The following is a 17,507-nucleotide window of genomic DNA, read 5'->3' as shown; positions in this document are numbered from 1 at the left end:
TTATTGGAGTTATTAGCATGGTGTTGCTTAATGACAGCTGGCTTGACTGGAGAAGGATAGACACTTTCTTATGGATGAAATCTAGTCAAATCCTTAAATCAGACAGCTGCAGTTAGCAGAATTCACTAATCTTAGAAAGGTACAGGGCCCCCACCTTAAATGGTTTTAATTTTAGAGCTGTAATGCTAAAGTCATCTAGCCCACTTTCTAATACAAAATGCAAGAAAGCTAGGGCCAGCAGCCTGGCAATTAAAAGTTATGCATTTAGATGTGCCCCAGAACAGGGTTGTGCTTTAAGTGTGTAGAGTGTAATGGGCTAGTAAGTAAAATAATCTATATGCTGTAGTACACAAATAGAATATCTGCTATGTCAAATAAAGGCTAGTCCAAGCACAAGGTGACAGATTTAAATTAGAATAGGACTGACATGTAGATTCCCTCTTTTGAGCCTATGGAGTTTAGTGCTAAGAAATAAGTTTAGCATAAGCCAGACCAGGACATTCATAGCTAAGCTTAGCTACTACTTCCCCTTACACAAGGCTGAGGGAACAATCTCTTCCTTTTTAAGAAAAGGAATTTGATCTGGCATGAGGTTCCCATCCCAGGGTATTTGCACAAAGATAAATGCTAAACTGATAGCTCAACACTTCAGGCTAAGCTCCCAGGGAAATGTAAAGGAGAAATCCATTAGATTCTATGTTAAAACTGTGAGATTTGATCCAATACAGAAAATAAGAGTTCAGCTGCTGCTTTTAATTGTTTCTCCCAGGAGAAGACAAGTGCTGAAGTCTTCATTCCCACTGAAGCAGGAGAAGCAGCCATCCAAAATGAAGGGATGGAAGTATGAAGCTGTGGAGGAAGTACAGATTGGTCGAGTTTTTTCATACAAATAAAAGTTAGACATTTCTGGCTGTGATTAACACCAAGCCCATCCTTCATTAGATACTAGGTCTCTGGCTTATTTCAAACCAGAGGTTTCAGCCATTAAGCCACTGAGTAACATTCCTTCAAGCAACCAACTGTTAGCCATTTACAGGAACAAAAATGGGAGAAGTGTTAAACATATACATGTTTATTACAATTTACATTACTCCATAGCAATGGGGCAGCTCTGTTCTAATTCTTAACAATGAAGTCCTAACAAAAATAAATCCAAGCTTTTACAGTAACTTAGTCAATGCATAAATTAAAATTCTGGCTTGTAATGGGTTCAGTTATCAAAGTGCTTTTTCAACAAAATTCCCCACCAACCATGAAAGGAACATGCCTAATAACTAAGAGCTTAACCCACTTATTCATGCAAACAAGTTTATAACCCCTCCCCCCAATTCCCCCCACACCTCTTAAAAAAAACTATTTACAGTTTGGGGGTTAGAGAAAACAAATTAAAAACACCCATCCGATAAGCTTCATGACATGGGCTGCCCTTTTAGTTTAGGGAAAGCAACATTCTATAGTGTTCCATCACAGAGTACTACTAGTGTACATAAAGCTGTTTGCCGTGTATACTGTTTACACAATCTGGTACTGTTGGGGGCAATAAGTCATAAGCCATCCCTCAAATTGCTCCTTTTCAGAGGTTTCTCCATCTTTATTCTTGCTTAGTTTACAGGTAAGCTACCGCAAGAACATTTCATGGAGTATTTAACACTGCATGTAGGAGATCACTTGCTGTTCTAGCAGTCTTTTAATGAGTGAGGATATACAGCATAGCACTCTTCCCTACATAGAACCTGGCTAGTTAGAGGCTTTGGGCTTTTTCCTCCAAACAAGACTTCAGAGACAGCCCCAAGTGACTGATTTTGTGCCATTGCATGGAATCATGCAGTACCCTGAAAGAGTAGTGGACTTGCAAATAACTGTACACTTTTTTTACACTATCACATGATCAGCAGCCACCCAGTATCCCCAAGTCACACTATACACAACCCCTTCAGCAGTGGAAATCTATTTCCAGACCACATGCTACTGAAGTTACGCTGCCTTAACAATGAGAGATCAGCAGCAGCAAAGGGTACATTTGGTTGCTCAGAACAAACAAGTTAGCTGGTTTACTTCCAGTGAGCTTTGGTTCGGTTTTAAAGAAAGTTAAAATAGCATGATCTTCAGGGTACAGAAAGGGAGTTTTACTTTGTTTCAACTACAGCAACCTTATAGAGTCCCAGAAAGAAGAACCATATTTTAAGTTAGCCTGCACTTTGGGGGAAGAAAAAAAAGACTCCAAAGAAGATAACCCTGAACACATTCCCTCTTCCAAAAATATTCCAGCTCTCAGATGCTGGTTCAAATTAAGCTGAAGCCCAAAATACAAGCAGTAGTACATGAACTTCTGTCACTGACTTTCAGACAGTAAACAAGGACTTATTCTTATCCCACATTGGTACAGCAGTTCGTTTTCATCCTATATACATAATTTTCATCTTCATGGCAGAGGAATTTAGAGCCTGCAGAGAGAGAGTATTAGGCATCAAATAAAGGAGACCAATCCCACCTCTTTCCCATCCATGCCCACAGAAACACCAATCTGAGATTAGTTCCCCTGGTCAAGCTACACTTTGCTCAACTAAATCACAAATGCAACCTCAACGTTTTGCATTCTATTATCTTGGGAGGAAGGCAAGGGCCACTTTTATTCAGACTTGGTCAGAATGTCAACCACAGCAAAGAGTAACCATGAGTGGCATGACAATGACGTTGTTAAGGCTGCTCTACCCAGATACCACCCAATATGAAGAGAGGATGAAAGGTGCATCCATAAGGAATCACCTTTGGTCTGCTTGCAAAACTAGCAGCCAAGGTAAAAATTGACACAGCATTTGCTACAAAACTTGCCTCCACTACACTCTTCCAGTACCAGCTCTGTGAGTTGTTTGGTTTCGCCGTGCTGCTCCACTACCCCTTCCACCTCGAAATCCACCACGAAAGCTACGTCCACGAAGAAACCTGCCAGACACGCCAAATGTCTCTGTATTAAGCTTCCTTTCTTCAGCCCATGTTGTACGCCTGGAACTGAACAAGACTGCAGTCAGGCTTGAGTCAAGCATGACCATTATTCAGAAGATGTTTTGTGAAAGTCCGTCCCACTTGTGCAGGAGCAAGGAAATCATTTTACAGAGATCTAGAAAGACTGATATGCTGCACCCTGCCTTCTCTGCACCCTTACTCAAGCCTTGGACTTGTCACATATTAAGGGACAGCTCAACGGTCATATCTTGTTAGTTACCATTTCACCCCAACTGGAAGCAGGAACCACAAGTGCCTTAAAGGGACTGAACAGTAGTTTCAATAGTGCTACAGTACCCACCACCTGTTTTCCTGAAATACTATTGGTACCTTTAGAGCAATTAAGTTCTACCAAGTTTCAATCATGACAACCAGAAAAGGAGTTCCTGTTTTAGACCAGCTTTAGTAACTAGAAAGCACTAGACGACTCCTTCCCCACAGAAAGAGTAACTCTATATCACTATACTACTTATAGTAACTGTATGGAAAAACAGGATTATATTTCTGAGTTCCATTGTCAACAAATGAGACTATCAATGTTGGGCTTGAGTGCTGACACCGATAGGCAAAGTCATTGTTTAAAGATTCAGAATTACAGCAGCCCCTAAAATCAACCAAGATCAGGGCTTTTGTGCAAGCTGTTGTACAAGAGCAGTTCCTGGACTCAAGAGCTTACAGTCTAAATAGGGAAAAAGAGGGTGCAAGGAAACAGATGAAGTGATTTGCCTAAGGCCCACACAAGTTCAACAGCAGAGCCTGGATTAAAGCATTAGAAGTCTGACTTCTACAACAGCTCTACTCTACACCTTCCCACCCCTTCTCCCCCCCCCCCCCCACCAATAGATAAAAGTGTACATTGATTACTTTGCACAATTTATATAGGAAGAAAAAGAGTGCAATTATGACTTAGAAGGATAAAAATGCATCTGTTAGCCAAGGAAGTGCAGCATACAGTAATGGGAGAGGAGGTGGTTTAGAACTTCAGAAAAAAGTTAAGGGCAATCTAACCACCAGCTGTCTGGTAAGGACACAGGAATGGATAGGTGATCAGGGGATTTTAAAACCCAGGAGAACTTTTTTTAAACAGACATTTAAAGGGACAGATAATTTAGAGACAATGTTTTAAATAAAATCCTTAAATTAAGCAATTATCTTTAGGAAATTCTAATGGAAGCATGGAACAACTTGGATTTAGACTTTCCCCTACAAACACTGCAGCACTTGTGCCTGGAAGAACAGCAAGCAACTCTCCATAATCTTAATGGAACAGATTCAGGCTTGGAGGACAAATGGTAAAGAATAAGTGGAAAAAATGAGGTAAAGAAGTTAAGGATATTTTAAAACAGTTTCTAGAATGTCTAAAAGATATTGCAGTTTATGATATTCCAATAGTTCACCTTTTGGATGTCTTATGTTCAATCTGATACACCAAAAGCATAACTTTAAACTCAGATGTGAACAAGTGCTTAAGTCAAGTGAATTCCCTCCCCCCCAAAAAAAAGAAACCCCAAGACTGCAATTTGTTCTAAGATCAGATATCACTATTTCTAAGTTTATTAGTGTCTAGTGAGCTGTCGAATTCTAGGGCCACATGCCTTCCAAAAGCCTGGTTATTGATCATCTAAAACTTCAGATTAGAAGAAGCCTATCAAGATGCAGTGTTTCATTTATCCATGTACCTATAAATGGCTAGGCTTTGCCTAGCATAGACCCTCACTAATATACTGCTGGCACTAAGGGGTGTAAGACAGGCTGAGCATCAGAAAGATAATTACCTGGATTTTAGTTCTGAAGAGATGTTGTCAAAGAAAGACTTTGATTTATCATAATAGCAATTGGGTCCAAGGAGGTCTTCATCTGCATTGCCATCATTCTGAGATGCTACTCCAGGATCACTCTTTTCTTCCCCTGCCTCAGCTTTGTCATCTGAAGATAGAAGATTAATTACACACTTCCTTGCTGCGTATACTGAAGAGCCGTAAGTTTTCTTGCTCCCTCAAACTAGATGGGAGATTCTTCCCTATTTTAATCAGTCACGTAATTTCTCAGAGCAAGAGGTTGTCTATACACCATCCTTAAAATTAGCAAAGCCACTTACATTTAATAAAGACACAAACCTTTAAAGTTCAGTTTCTTCTTGAATTCTTTATCAAGTTCCTCTCGGTTGAACTGTGCATTTGCACTTTCAAAATCAAAGTCACCTTCAAACTTTATTGTGTTTTCCTTCACAGTGGCTGGTCTATTTTGTCCTCTAGAACGATTTCTGGTTCTCCTGTTTCCTGAAAGCAGGAAAGTTTAAACACTTGGTAACGCGTAGGAAGGTTAAATGACTTTGTCAAGGCCAGAGAAACCAGGATTAGAACTCAGGAGTTTCTGGCTTCCAGTCCTGTGATTATGCCACACCTCTTTGAAAGAGACGTCTGATCTTCACTGTAGAAGAACATTAGAGCAATACTTCAACTTTTTGGAAAACATTCTTGGCTGTTAAGTCTTACTGTTAAGTTAGAGGACTACAGCCAACTTTCCCTGACACTGTTGCATTCAACTACTATAAAGATAACACCAAGCAGTCTGTGGGGAAAAAACTAAACAATTAGTTTTCCCAGGAATCTGAAGGAATTTAAGCCCATAAATCCACACACATTGGGATATGTACAGATTTCAGGAAACCCACACAAGGCTGGAACCAGTTAAATGGTTCTCTACAGTACATGAGGAAGACAACTTAGATGAGTTGTGATAACATGGTCTGGCTGGTTATGGCTACCTCAAATCCCTTTTGAAGATCCTTACACAGTATGAGAGGTAGCCTGTGTAAAGACACCAATTTATAGCAAGTTTACAAGATATACTGGAGTTTCAGGGGAGACACAACAGAGCAATTCTCCCCTGGTATGTTCTCTATGGCTCTGCAAGGTTCTTGCAGAACCACCTCTGGAGCTAAGGAAGCATTACTTCTGCATGCCTGAATGCTCTTTTGGCTGTTTTGTTCCATGTGCCCTCTTTATTTTATTACTATTAACGTGGTGCTGCTCATAAGCATCTTACGTTAGCCAGTATTCTCAATTATATGGAGCAGAGAATTGGAGTTCTATAAGGCAGTTTGTCTTTAAAGTAAAGTTAGCCTACCCGATCTTCTCCTTTGAGGTCTTCTGTTTTCATCATTCACCTGGCCTTGAGTTTGCACAGGTGGTGGCTGAACTGTGTCTACAGCAAAGAAACCAGGAAAGGAAGACTGTTTATAACCCAAGCATATAAGAACAAAGTTAGCTTTCAACTTCTAAGGTATGCCAACTTAGAACAGTCCTTAAGCCTGCTTGATAAATTACTTCAACATTTTTCTGAAGGAAGCTCTACCAAATACCCATTTGAAAACAAGACTTTGGTATACCATTTGTCTTACTACTTTGCGGAATCTGCCTTCCATTGCGTTGGATCCCGGAAACTACTTTTGCTGGAGGTGGCTTTTTTTGATTCATGTTATCAACTGGACCAGTCTGAACAGCCTGCTCCACCATGGGGCTTTTGCGTATGGGGTGAACCAATGGGAAGCCAGTACCTGGAAAAACAAAGGGGTGATTACAATAACTAGTTTTTTAGTTGCATTCCAGGAAGTACTGCATGAAAGAATTACAACAGTGCTCCTGAACCCCATCTACCTCCATGATCAAAAACAGATTTCAATGCCTGCACAGAACCTCCTAGGCACTTCCATTATTCTGCTATGGGAGTTTGGTATGCATCTCACTACATATGAGTAAGTGTTGGCATACAAGTTTTGGCCCATGAGCTCAGGTCCATAAATCAAGTCAACAATTTTACTCTTGAAGAATGCAAGTTAACAATTTGCTCCTTTATAATAATAGTTAAGGACAAAGTTAATATGCATATCAAATTAAGAAGTCACTATATATGCACAATAAGCTTCCAAAATATACAAATTCCCATTTCTCTTCATTAGGTATTCTTGTTTGAGTATGATTTTACAGAATAAATATATTTTTTAGCTAAAAGAAGCTGGCTTCAGACTTTTCCTGAAAGTGCTTCATTTTCAAAGTAGTTGTGAGTCTCAATGTGCATAACTTTTACTGCATCTATAGCTTGGTCTTACTGTACACAGCTTTTTGATATGCAGAACCAGATTAATGTGGCATCAATGTCAGATCTACTGTTAAAATAAATGTTTAATGGCTCTAATAGTTATGGTCCATCAAGTACAAGTCACATTTATATGCATTTGGAAGTCCTTCCATAAGGACACTACATCAAATAGTTGGGTACTGTTAAAAAAAGAAAAAACCACCAAGAAAACCCAGAAACAAGTTGAAACTAGTCCAGTCTCAATGTTTCCTAGATATTAAAGCACAGTACAGGAGTTAGAGGGTAACATTTCAACCTTAACCAACCTCCTGGACTTAGTGTAAAAAAAGGTGTTGAAACATGACACATTTAGGAACTTATCTCGACAGTGTGAAGTCTAACAAGCCATATTAGAAAGTTAAAATAAATGTTCAGACAAATACTCATTCTTTATGGTTGCAAAGAAGTTAAGGTTTGGTACTTCGAGACATCTCACTTAATTCTTTATATGAACATAAAATTTGATGAACAGAATGTAGGTAGTTTTGCATAAGTGAGGACAGATATTTGCTTCCATGCAACCGGTTCAGTTTAAGATCAAGAAATGCATTGCACCATTACACAAGCCAAGCCATTGCTTATTTTAGTGCATCCTGAATCTGCATTCTATTTCTAGGAGTCTCTATTGTGCCACATACTAATCTAGTACACACTTAAGACTTTCACAAGAATAAACCAGAAATACCCTTAGAGTAGGTCTAGATAGTAAGTACTGGGAAGGCTTAATATCAGCAAGCATCATTTTGAAGCTTACTTTAATTGGATCTTTGATATGGTACACAGATAGAGATGGGCCAAAAAGAGGGGGGAAGCTACACAAGTTTGCTTTCTAACTTGACCCAAGCATTTTTTTAAAGTGTAGATTATAAGCTGATTCATGACAGCTACTTGCACACGTGGATTGTACCCACACTATTTGCCCTGAAAACACTGCAAAGCTCTTCAACCTAGTTTTCCCTGAACCTACTTGTGAACTGGATTCACTATAGTGCATAAAATTTCAGCTCGACCAACTGTCATGTCTTTGTTCAGATATGATAGTTTCCATGAATGCAGATTGTCAAACAAGAGGTTCAATGAGTAAAGCATGAATGCTGCATTCATGCATCACCTACTGAAGCAGAGAGCTATTTACAGTGGCCCATGTCAAGTGTGGAACACATTCAAAAATTCCTCTCCAATCACAAATGGGAGAAGGCTCTAGTATTTCTTTAAGGACCTAGCTAATTAGAAGTTACCCCAGAACTTAGTACCATTATAGCCCTACCCAGAAACAAAATTTGTATCTACATCTGTGGATGTCCACAGATATAAAGTGGATATCCATGGATTTGCAGGGCTGTAAGCATCATTCCTTCCTCTACTGAAAGGAAAGGTCCATTTCATGCCATTCTGTAAGCTGGCAAATAAATATCTATTGTTATGTCCCAACAAGCAAACATCTTCTGCAACCAGCCTTCCCTATGAAGACTAACCACTATCCTGTACTTGTTCTCCTTCCCCAGCCCCCCAGTCAATTCTCCTAGAGTAGCAGTAAGCCAGAGCTCTAACAAATGGTCCAAAACAAAGAACTAAGAACGATGTATCAGTTTTGCTAAAGTTACACACAAGTACTGTCATTTTGAGAGGGTTAACAAGCAGAATAGAATGTTTTGCAAACACCATGCAGGTTCTTCCAAACATTTGGAGTCCTCAAACTGCTGTTACCCTTGGAAGAGAGCTGATGTGGCTCGGAAGACATGTCAGGTTCTGAAACAGGTTGTGGAGACGGAGAAGAGCTAGGGCTGGAAGCAGCTGCTGATGTTGGAGGGCTTACCAGTTTCTCTAAAGAGACAGAGGGGAGAAGAGAAAGCAAAAAAGGTACACAAATAAGGCAAGGTAGCTGAGACACTGAGGACTTGGAAAGAGATACAAGAAGTTACCTAGAATAGTATTGAGATGCTACCTATTTGGAGTCCTTTCCTATGGTACTGAGAATTTTCTTTATCAGAGTGCAGAATCTGCAGGTCATCTTAAACTAGAAACAGACTATGTCCTCATTAAGTCAATAACCAAATGTTTAAGCTTTTTTATATATATAACTTCCAAACAGATGCTATTAGACTCATTTACTGTTCTTACTGTCTCTATACAGAGAGATTTCTTTATTTAACTTTTTTTTACAATTAAGCCTCACTTCATAAGGCTGGTTGCTTTAACTGCTGACAGAGGATACAAACAGTCAATTCAGAAAATGTAGTTATTAGTAACGCTAGGGCACAAATCCTTGTGAAACCACGCCTTAAAGACGGGGTACAATTTCAAAGAGCACATCTTCAAGCTTTTACTCACCTAAACCTAAGGAAGCTGCATATTGCTGGCTAAGTAAAGAGCTGGCAGCAAGCTGGCTGTAGTGCTGCATGCCTCTAAATGGACTATAAGGCACATGTGGCTGGAAGGATGATGTAGAGGCAGAGCCCAGTGAAGACTGCATAACAAGAGAATAGTGTAAGTACATTTCCACTGACAGGACCCAGCAGTTTCTGAACTCTTGTATTTCCTATTTCCCCACGGTCCTTGCAGTTGAGGATTTAGTGCTTCTAGTACTAAACACTGACTGTTTAAAATGTCAATTTATTTATGAAAATATTTAAAGATCACTTACAGCTGTGATTTCACCTGGGTCAATTAAAATCTGGACTGCTTACCAGGTTTTCAATGCTGCAATACTTTGGCCACAAAGACTGAAGAAAGTATTGGGTCGAAAACCAGTGTTTCCACTTGAATTATGAAAGTTCTTGGAAACATTTACACAGACCTTTAGTTTTGTACCACCACCTTTATAACCCGAAGCCTGGTGGTTTAGGCCAAGCTTTGAATTGCTAGTATTTTGCCTCAAAACGGTCTACCACCATTTCAAATTGAAATTCTTACTTGGACAATAGCAGGATCCTGAGGCAGAGTATGCTGAGCTTTAGGGGGTTCACATACAGTAATGTCTTTGATGTCACTTCCCCGGAAAATTATGTATTCATAAATCTCTTCTCTTGGAGGAGCAGGTCTGTCTGTGGGACGGTCTTCAGTACCAAATGACCGCACTGGAGCATTTAAGAGAGAAAGTAGTAGATATTAACCTCTATTAGTACTGCAACTTGTTTCTCCAGCACATTATAGTTTTGGGTGAAGTTTAGCTTTATGCCACAGCAAAGGGCATGTACTCTAAGGATCCCTGCTACAATATACATATATACACACAACCACCCCCCACCACACCCTCCCCAGAAGTCAGGTCACAGTTAGAACGAACAACTCCTGACCCTCACACATTTGATTTTTCTAAAGCCCACCTCAGCAGTGGTCCATGTAAACAGGTGATTCTTAAAGTCAATGACTTGGGCTATTTTGTATTGATGAAGCCTGTTTCTAAGATGAGCTGCCACCGCCCCCTTACCCAAGACTGATCTACTGTCAGCCTCTTAAACTGGGGAATCCAGCTTGAGTTCCTCCAACCACCACAACTGTGGCAGAATAGCACAAGAAGAGGGGCCGTCACAGGCAGCAAGGTCCCAACTACAGCTGAGCAAATAATGCACTTGTTTTGTTCACTGGCAATGCCAAAAAAAGTTAATTAGTTTTGGGCCAAACATTCTCATTTGCTGAATCTTTCCAAAGAGTCAAAAACATCCCAGCTTGATCCCCCAGCCACAATTTGGGCAATCTGCCAAAAGCAAAGGAGGACTAGGTTCACAGAACACTTAGGAGCAGCAGCTCCCTTATAACCTTTAGTCCAGTGGTTTGGGTACCCACCTGGGCTGTTGTTACAATTGTCAATGGAATAGGAAAAAAGTGAGGATGACTCTCGTCTGGTGGTTAATGCCCTCACCTAGAATGTGAGATATTCAAGTTCTAGTTCCTGCTCCAATGACTAGTTTCTTTAGTAAAAAAGTGAACAGCTGCAACACAAGAGACTGAGAATGTCTCTTATCAGAAGATGTCATAGCCCAGTGGCAAGGGCACTGGACTGTAATGTGGAAGACAAGTTAAAAATCTCTCCTCCTACCCCTACAAGTATTTTGTGAAACTAGTTTTCCTTTGCTTTTGGCAAAATGCCCCCCCCCCCCCAAAAGGTCAAGTATAGTTGAAACTAAACATTGTTTTGACATTATCAAAAAACCCTATTACTTGGTCAAAACTATTTGATGACCTCAGCACAAATTCATGAATACTTCTGGTCAATCCAAAATTGTTTTTCATAGAATAAGTTAGTTAATCACCAAAAAATATTTCATCCAGCTCTAGTCCCACTCCATTTAAAGCTTTAGAGTTCAAACCTTGACATTTTTAATTTTTCATGAAAGCGTGTGATAGATACAGGTAAAGTCCAAGTTAATACATACACATTCACCTCTCTCCACTCCCAGAGAGTAATGCCATTGGTTTCATGATTAATACATATACTGCCTGCCTTACATCTTAAGCAAAGAACTCAAACACAGCTTAACTACATTTTGCAAACATTGAGCTACCACTAAACTGCAAAGTTGCACTGAATGGACTTCTGGATTTGCAGTTTCTTGAAGCACAGACTAAGATGTTGCTCATATTTCAGCAGGACTAGTGTCAGTCATTCTCCTTACAGGTCAATGCAGAGCACTACATTATGTGGCACATCCTTGGAACATGACTAGGACACTAGTAACTGATTAATGCTCCTCTCTGTTCCAGCACTGCTGAGTCTGCAAAAGTCTTTTAAGCTACCTCAACACCACAACCTAGGGGTGCTCTGGGATCTGCAAAGGCTGCCCATCATTCTCCAGGTGCAGTTTAACATGTTTTGATGTGTAAAAGCCTAAATGGCCTGAGACCAGCCTATTTGAGGGACTGCCTCTCCCCATGCCATACTACCATATCTGCAGTCAGCAGGGGCTACCCAAGCTGGATCCCCTCAGAGAGGCAGCAGCTGGTAGGGTGTTCTGTGATAGCCCCAGAATTCTATAGCTTGGTCCTCCCTTGGCCTGAAATAGCCCAAATGTGACGACCTTCCAGGCACACTGCAAAAGAAGTCTGTCAGTTTTAGAGAAAATTGAGAGTCTATGTCCCAAAATGATAAGGGGGTGGGAAAGGAGTTTCTATAGATGTCTGGGTTAGTTCCTGCTGACATGATTATTTCTGTACTGCTGAGACCTTACCGATTTAAAACGTTAGGACACCTAGGACGTTGGACAGAAGTCTTATTGCAAGTCTTTGAAATGGACATAGCTAGCATTTGCTAGCTATCTGCTATTTGAGAGATTCTGTCAGGAGTTCAAAATGCTTCTCTACTTCTCCAAACAAATCAAGGTCTTATTTATGAGCCACACTTCTGTCACAATGGCATGCGTCTAAGTATGACTGCAGCACTATTATTGTGGTCAGGCATCAGTAAACACTGACATAAATCCTGTAGTTTAAGAAATCTTTGTCTTGCAAAAAAGCAAAATTTGATTTGAAAAACTTATAAAGTAGCATTTTAACAATGGAATATGAATCTGTCAGTTAAGAAATTAAGTTACAACACAGATGTCAATACGCTGCAGGTAGTGAACCAAATTAAAAAAGTGACCAACATCCAAAATACTTTAAGACTTATAGCTTTATTTCTAAGGAAAACAGCACGTATTTTTCCCTACTAATTTAATAGGTATGAAGACATTCTTCTAGTACCAAGGTCCTGTGAAAGGCACTCCACTTAAGCACTGAAGTAGTGAGTGCTAGGTGGAAAACAAAGGCTACAGAGGAGACTGCTGCATCCCACTCATTACAAAGGAGGCTCTGAATCAGCAGTGTAGACAGGATAAAGGTAAAAAAATTGCATTTGTGTATATATGGATGCTAGGACCTCTACTCAAAGGACAAAGCAGCCATAGCCCTGCTGTTCCAGCTGACAGACAGCGGTGTTGGGATCCAACTGAATTCCATTCTCTTCTCCTAGCTTCCTTACATACAATCTGTTACTCAGGCTTTGTAAAGGATGTGATGAAGTACATAGCTTTAGACACAGGCATGCTTATGTGGAGGTAAATCCTGCTCAGCTACATCTCATTATTTGAAGTTAGTCAGATATCTGAAATTCAAAATAAACTCATTTTAAGTAGGTTTCAAACATCCAAGTTAGATTTTCTTTATCTGCAGTTCGGCACATAAGAACTGTGGACCAGGAAAGATTGCCTGGATCCCCTGAATACTTCCCAGTATGGAAAGACAAAAAGATGAGGTCCTTGAATCTGATGCCGTAAGAGATTGCTAGTAGAAGGATTAAAGTTTGAGACACAGGCAGAGTTCAATGATTTTAGAAGTAACATTTTCAACAGACTGGAGAGGAAGGAGTGCTGATGAGGAAAGTTAGACATTACGAAGGCACAAAGTCTTTTCCCCCATTAGGAAAATAAGGAGACTGTGAAGTGTGACGATCGAGAAGGCAACAAAATTAAAGATACACGGCAGAGACGAAGAAAACCAAAGCTTACACTGAGACAGGAGGCTGGAAATAGGAGAAGGATAGTGGCATGATTAGAAAAGCAGCATGGAAGAAATCTGGTTTGAGAGACTGTATGAGATGGCAAACAGAACTAAGATTCTAGACAGAAGCAAGTTTGGGAGTCACTTGTGTAGGTGGTAGATGAAAATAAAGACAGCCAAAGACTAGGAGAGAATCAAGATCAGTATGCCCAAGGACAGATAGCAAAATAAGGAGTAAGTGACGAAGCAGTCTGCAAGATAGGAAAACCAGAAAAGCAGTGTCAAAAAACCAGGTAAACAGACTGAGGATTATACATAGGATTTAAGGGCACTGCACAAGAGACTACTATTTCAGAGCATTATTCAGTTTGAACGTAGTCCAATTCTTGATCACAAGTATTAAAATGAGGAACCAAGATTTAGGGTTTGTACATTATTTTATACAAAAAATGTAATAGAAATTAAGATTCTTCTAATTCCACAAACACTCTGATCTGTTACTCACCCAATCCAAACACTGCAGAATTATTTTATCATCCAAGTAATAGAAAGCATATGAAGTAGGGCAGTAAAAATCAATTCAATTGTTAGAACAGAATGTTATGACTAAATTATTGTAAGAGAAAGAAGTGGGGCTGTTTAAGACTAACAGGTGAACTTCAGATACTAGCAACTCTTTCACAATTTTTCATCACAAAAAAAGCTGAATTACTACACTATGCTTGAGAAATTAAACAGGTGTCCAAAGGCGGCCTTGTAATATTCCCACCAGCCTCCAAGTAAGGTGCAGTATATCCAGCAGTTAGTTCTCTTGTGAACATTTGACTTTCTTGCATTTGACAATTTGCACTACAGGCCAGGCTGACAATACTGTAGGAGATCGCTCTGGCACTGTAAAGTAATTAATCAAATGCTGAATCATGAAAGAGGCCACAGCTAAATGAACCAGCCCCGGCTGTAATTAAGGCTTTGCTCCTCAGTCTGCCTCCGCACTTGAGCTTGGGCCGGTTGGTATTTCAGAGCTGGAGCCGGAGTCAGCCAGCCCCAGACTGAACTAAGATGCGGGGTCCCTGGGGCTTTCGCCAGACCACCCCTGCAGAGCAGCTTGGCTCCAGCTGCTGCCTGTTTACACCTCCCTCGGCTCATTGTTCAGGCGCGTGGGGGCTGAAAGAGCATCCCAGACACGGCGAGAGATTTAACACGGACTGAAGCCGAGGTCCAGGCAACATCGGGAGGGAGCCACGGCAGGGAGGCGCTGCCGGGGCCCCCAGCCCCCGAGTGGCCAGCCGCGGCAGGGCTCCCGGCCCCAGCTCAGCCGTCTCCGCGTCAATGGGCCCGGGCACGTCGTTCCGCAGAGCCCCGCGCCGCTGAGTGCCTCCGCCGTCCCGCCCCCTACCAGGTCCCCACCGACCCCCCGCAACCCAATTCTCCATCGAGCAGCGGGACGGCTGCCTAGGCCCGACTGCCCCGTCCCGCACCGGGCCGGGTCTGTGGGGAGAAGCCGCCCCCGCCGCCGCCGCGCGGAGGATGCCCGGCCCGGCCGCCCCTCACCTTTGGCCAGCGCCACGGTGGAGTTCTCGGTGTCGATGGTGTAGAGGATGCCCTCGTAGCGGATCTGCGCCTTGGAGATGAGGCTGATTTTGCTCCCGATGTAGGGGGTGCCCGAGCTCATGGCTCCGCCGGGGCCGGCCGCGCGGCCTGGCTAGGGGCTGAGGAGAAAGCGGCAGGAGGCGGGTGGCTCCGCTCGGCGGCGTAGGCCCTGGCTAGACGCGGGGGAGAGGCCGCTCAGGTAGCTGCACCGCCCGCCCAGCCTCGCCCCCTCACACACTGCGGAGTCGGGAGCCCCGCCGCCGCTGTCTGCGCCTTATATAGGGCGGAGGGAGACGGGGCTGGTGCGACATCGCGCATGCGCCTCTCTCCATCACTGACCAGACGGGAGAGACAGGGTCAGACGGCAGTCACGTGATCCTGCCGGCAGTGGGTGCCACGTGCGCCGGCTCCCTGCGCCCCGGGGCAGAGAGCGCGTGCTGGGACCCCCCCCGCCTGACCCAGCTGCGATGCCGGCGTAGGGCAAAGCGTAAGGCTGTGCAGGAGTCCACTGTCAGCATGCGCTCCTGCAGCGGGTACAGACACACCCCTTTTTGGGACCCTCCTGTGCTCTAGGACCACAGGGTGAGAAGCCCACCCACCACAAGCATTAAACAATTGCTAGTCAGGCCCCCCAAATCATGAGATTCTTAAGATGATACGTTTGGGGGTCTCTTTGTTTGCCATCTAGTGGTTAAGCTTTGAGGTGACACTTGGGTCACATCCCTCCAGCTTGTCTCTGCAATCGCAATTGCAAGGGCTAGACACTTCCTTCTGAAAATTTAAATTCTCATCTTTTGCCATCGCTCCAGAAGCTGCGTCTTTCAGGATGCCACAAGACACGCTATGAGATTACCAGAGATAGCAACATGGACTGTAGGTACCTGGGCCCTGTGGACCCCATACCAGCAGTGCACTCTGCGGCTGGGAATACAGAGCACTCCACTTCCCACCCAGGGCCCCACAGTGCCCCCCTCCAGTTCTACAGCACCGCAAGGCCCTGAGAGCTCTGCAGTAGAGACAAAACAGAAGCCTCCCGCAGAGAGCTGCAGGGCCACAATAGGAAGACCTAAACGCCTCAAGGCCCTGGAGTACCTCCTTGCTTAATCCTTCAGGATTCCAGTAGGCAGAGATTCCAGGGCTCTATAACAGGGGTTCTCAAACTGGGGGTTGTGACCTCTCAGGGGGTCACAAGGGTTAAACCCTGCTCTGCCTCCAGCATTTATAATAGTGTTAAATACAAAAAAAGTGTTTTTAATTTATGGGGGGGGGGGTTTGCACTCATGGGTTTGCACTTGTTGACGTCACTAGGCATCACCGTAGGTAACCCGGGAGGGTGGAAGGCCACTAAGTGTCAATGAAGCCTTCCTGCATTAGGCCTAAGTGAACCAAACTCTATCCTTCCATGTTTAAACTCTAATCAACCTCAAAAGCCAGGTGCAATTGGAATATGTAAGCAACCAGTTATCTGTGTGCAACCCCCTGCTCAAGCGGTAATAATGAGGCCTGCATGTTTCTGGCTGAAGGGAAAAAGGACAAGATAACGGTTTAAAGAAGTTACTAACAAACGAGGCTTATAGCTGCCAAGAATGACTTAACTATTACTAGGGACGGGAGGGGTAGAGGGAGGAATGGGGGGGAGAAAGGGAGGGCTAGAGGGGAAATGGGGGGGGGTGAGGCTTAACTGCAAAATGTATAAAAGAAGAAAAACTGTTCCTGTTAGTGTGCTTGATCTGAGACGTGCCTGTCTCCTAGCACCGCTTTGGGATCCCAAATAAACTTTGTTTGCTTCTCCCCCTGGTGTGTTTATTGGCGCGAAGCACACCTGGCAACGAACCCGCTGTTGCTTTGCCTCGGGCACTCTGTGCTGGCAACACACTCATTGGTTTGCTGTGTGAAAGGGGTCACCAATGCAAAAGTTTGAGAAACACTATTCTATAACAAGGAGAGCATGGACCTCACCTCCCTAGCCAAGGTCTGTAGTGACCCCCATGCTCCCTTCAATGCCACAGTAAGCAGAGACTCACCCAGGGCCCTACAGCAGGAAGAGCTGTCCCCTCAGGGACTGTGGTGCCCTCCAGTGCCCTGTAATATGGAGTGACCTACAACAGGGGTCGGCAATGTTTGGCACGCGGCTCACCAGGGTAAGCACCCTGGCGGGCCGGGCCAGTTTATTTACCTCCTGACACGGCAGGTTCGGCCGATCGCGGCCCCCACTGGCCGCGGTTTGCCGTCCCGGGCCAACGGGAAGCTACGGCCAGCACATTCCTCGTCCGTGCCGCTTCTCGCCACCCCCATTG

At 43.2% G+C, this 17,507-nt stretch overlaps 1 protein-coding gene across 3 annotated transcripts; it reads right to left on the bottom strand.

Moving 5' to 3' along the window:
• Nucleotides 1–1,056: 1,056 nt before the first annotated feature.
• LSM14B (LSM family member 14B) lies at nt 1,057–15,699 on the bottom strand. Of its 3 annotated transcripts, none has more exons than XM_005302926.5 (10): nt 15,172–15,699; nt 10,057–10,220; nt 9,475–9,610; nt 8,851–8,967; nt 6,395–6,562; nt 6,133–6,210; nt 5,121–5,282; nt 4,779–4,929; nt 2,833–3,009; nt 1,057–2,444 (listed from the first exon to the last, which is right to left on the bottom strand). In XM_005302926.5, the coding sequence occupies exons 1-9, from the start codon at nt 15,290–15,292 to the stop codon at nt 2,838–2,840; spliced, it is 1,269 nt and encodes a 422-aa protein (XP_005302983.1). In that variant the 5' UTR covers nt 15,293–15,699; the 3' UTR covers nt 1,057–2,444; nt 2,833–2,837. The 3 variants fall into 3 exon arrangements, with proteins under 3 accessions (XP_005302983.1, XP_005302981.1, XP_023955318.1); XM_005302924.5 differs by having other exon boundaries at nt 8,806–8,967; nt 15,172–15,596; XM_024099550.3 differs by lacking the exon at nt 8,851–8,967 and having other exon boundaries at nt 15,172–15,665.
• Nucleotides 15,700–17,507: the final 1,808 nt, after the last annotated feature.

Source organism: Chrysemys picta, chromosome 13, assembly GCF_011386835.1.
Source record: "Chrysemys picta bellii isolate R12L10 chromosome 13, ASM1138683v2, whole genome shotgun sequence".
Classification (NCBI taxonomy): Eukaryota; Metazoa; Chordata; order Testudines; family Emydidae; genus Chrysemys; species Chrysemys picta.
The sequence above is the reverse complement of the archived record's forward strand: the minus strand, read 5'-3'. Positions and strand labels throughout refer to the sequence as shown.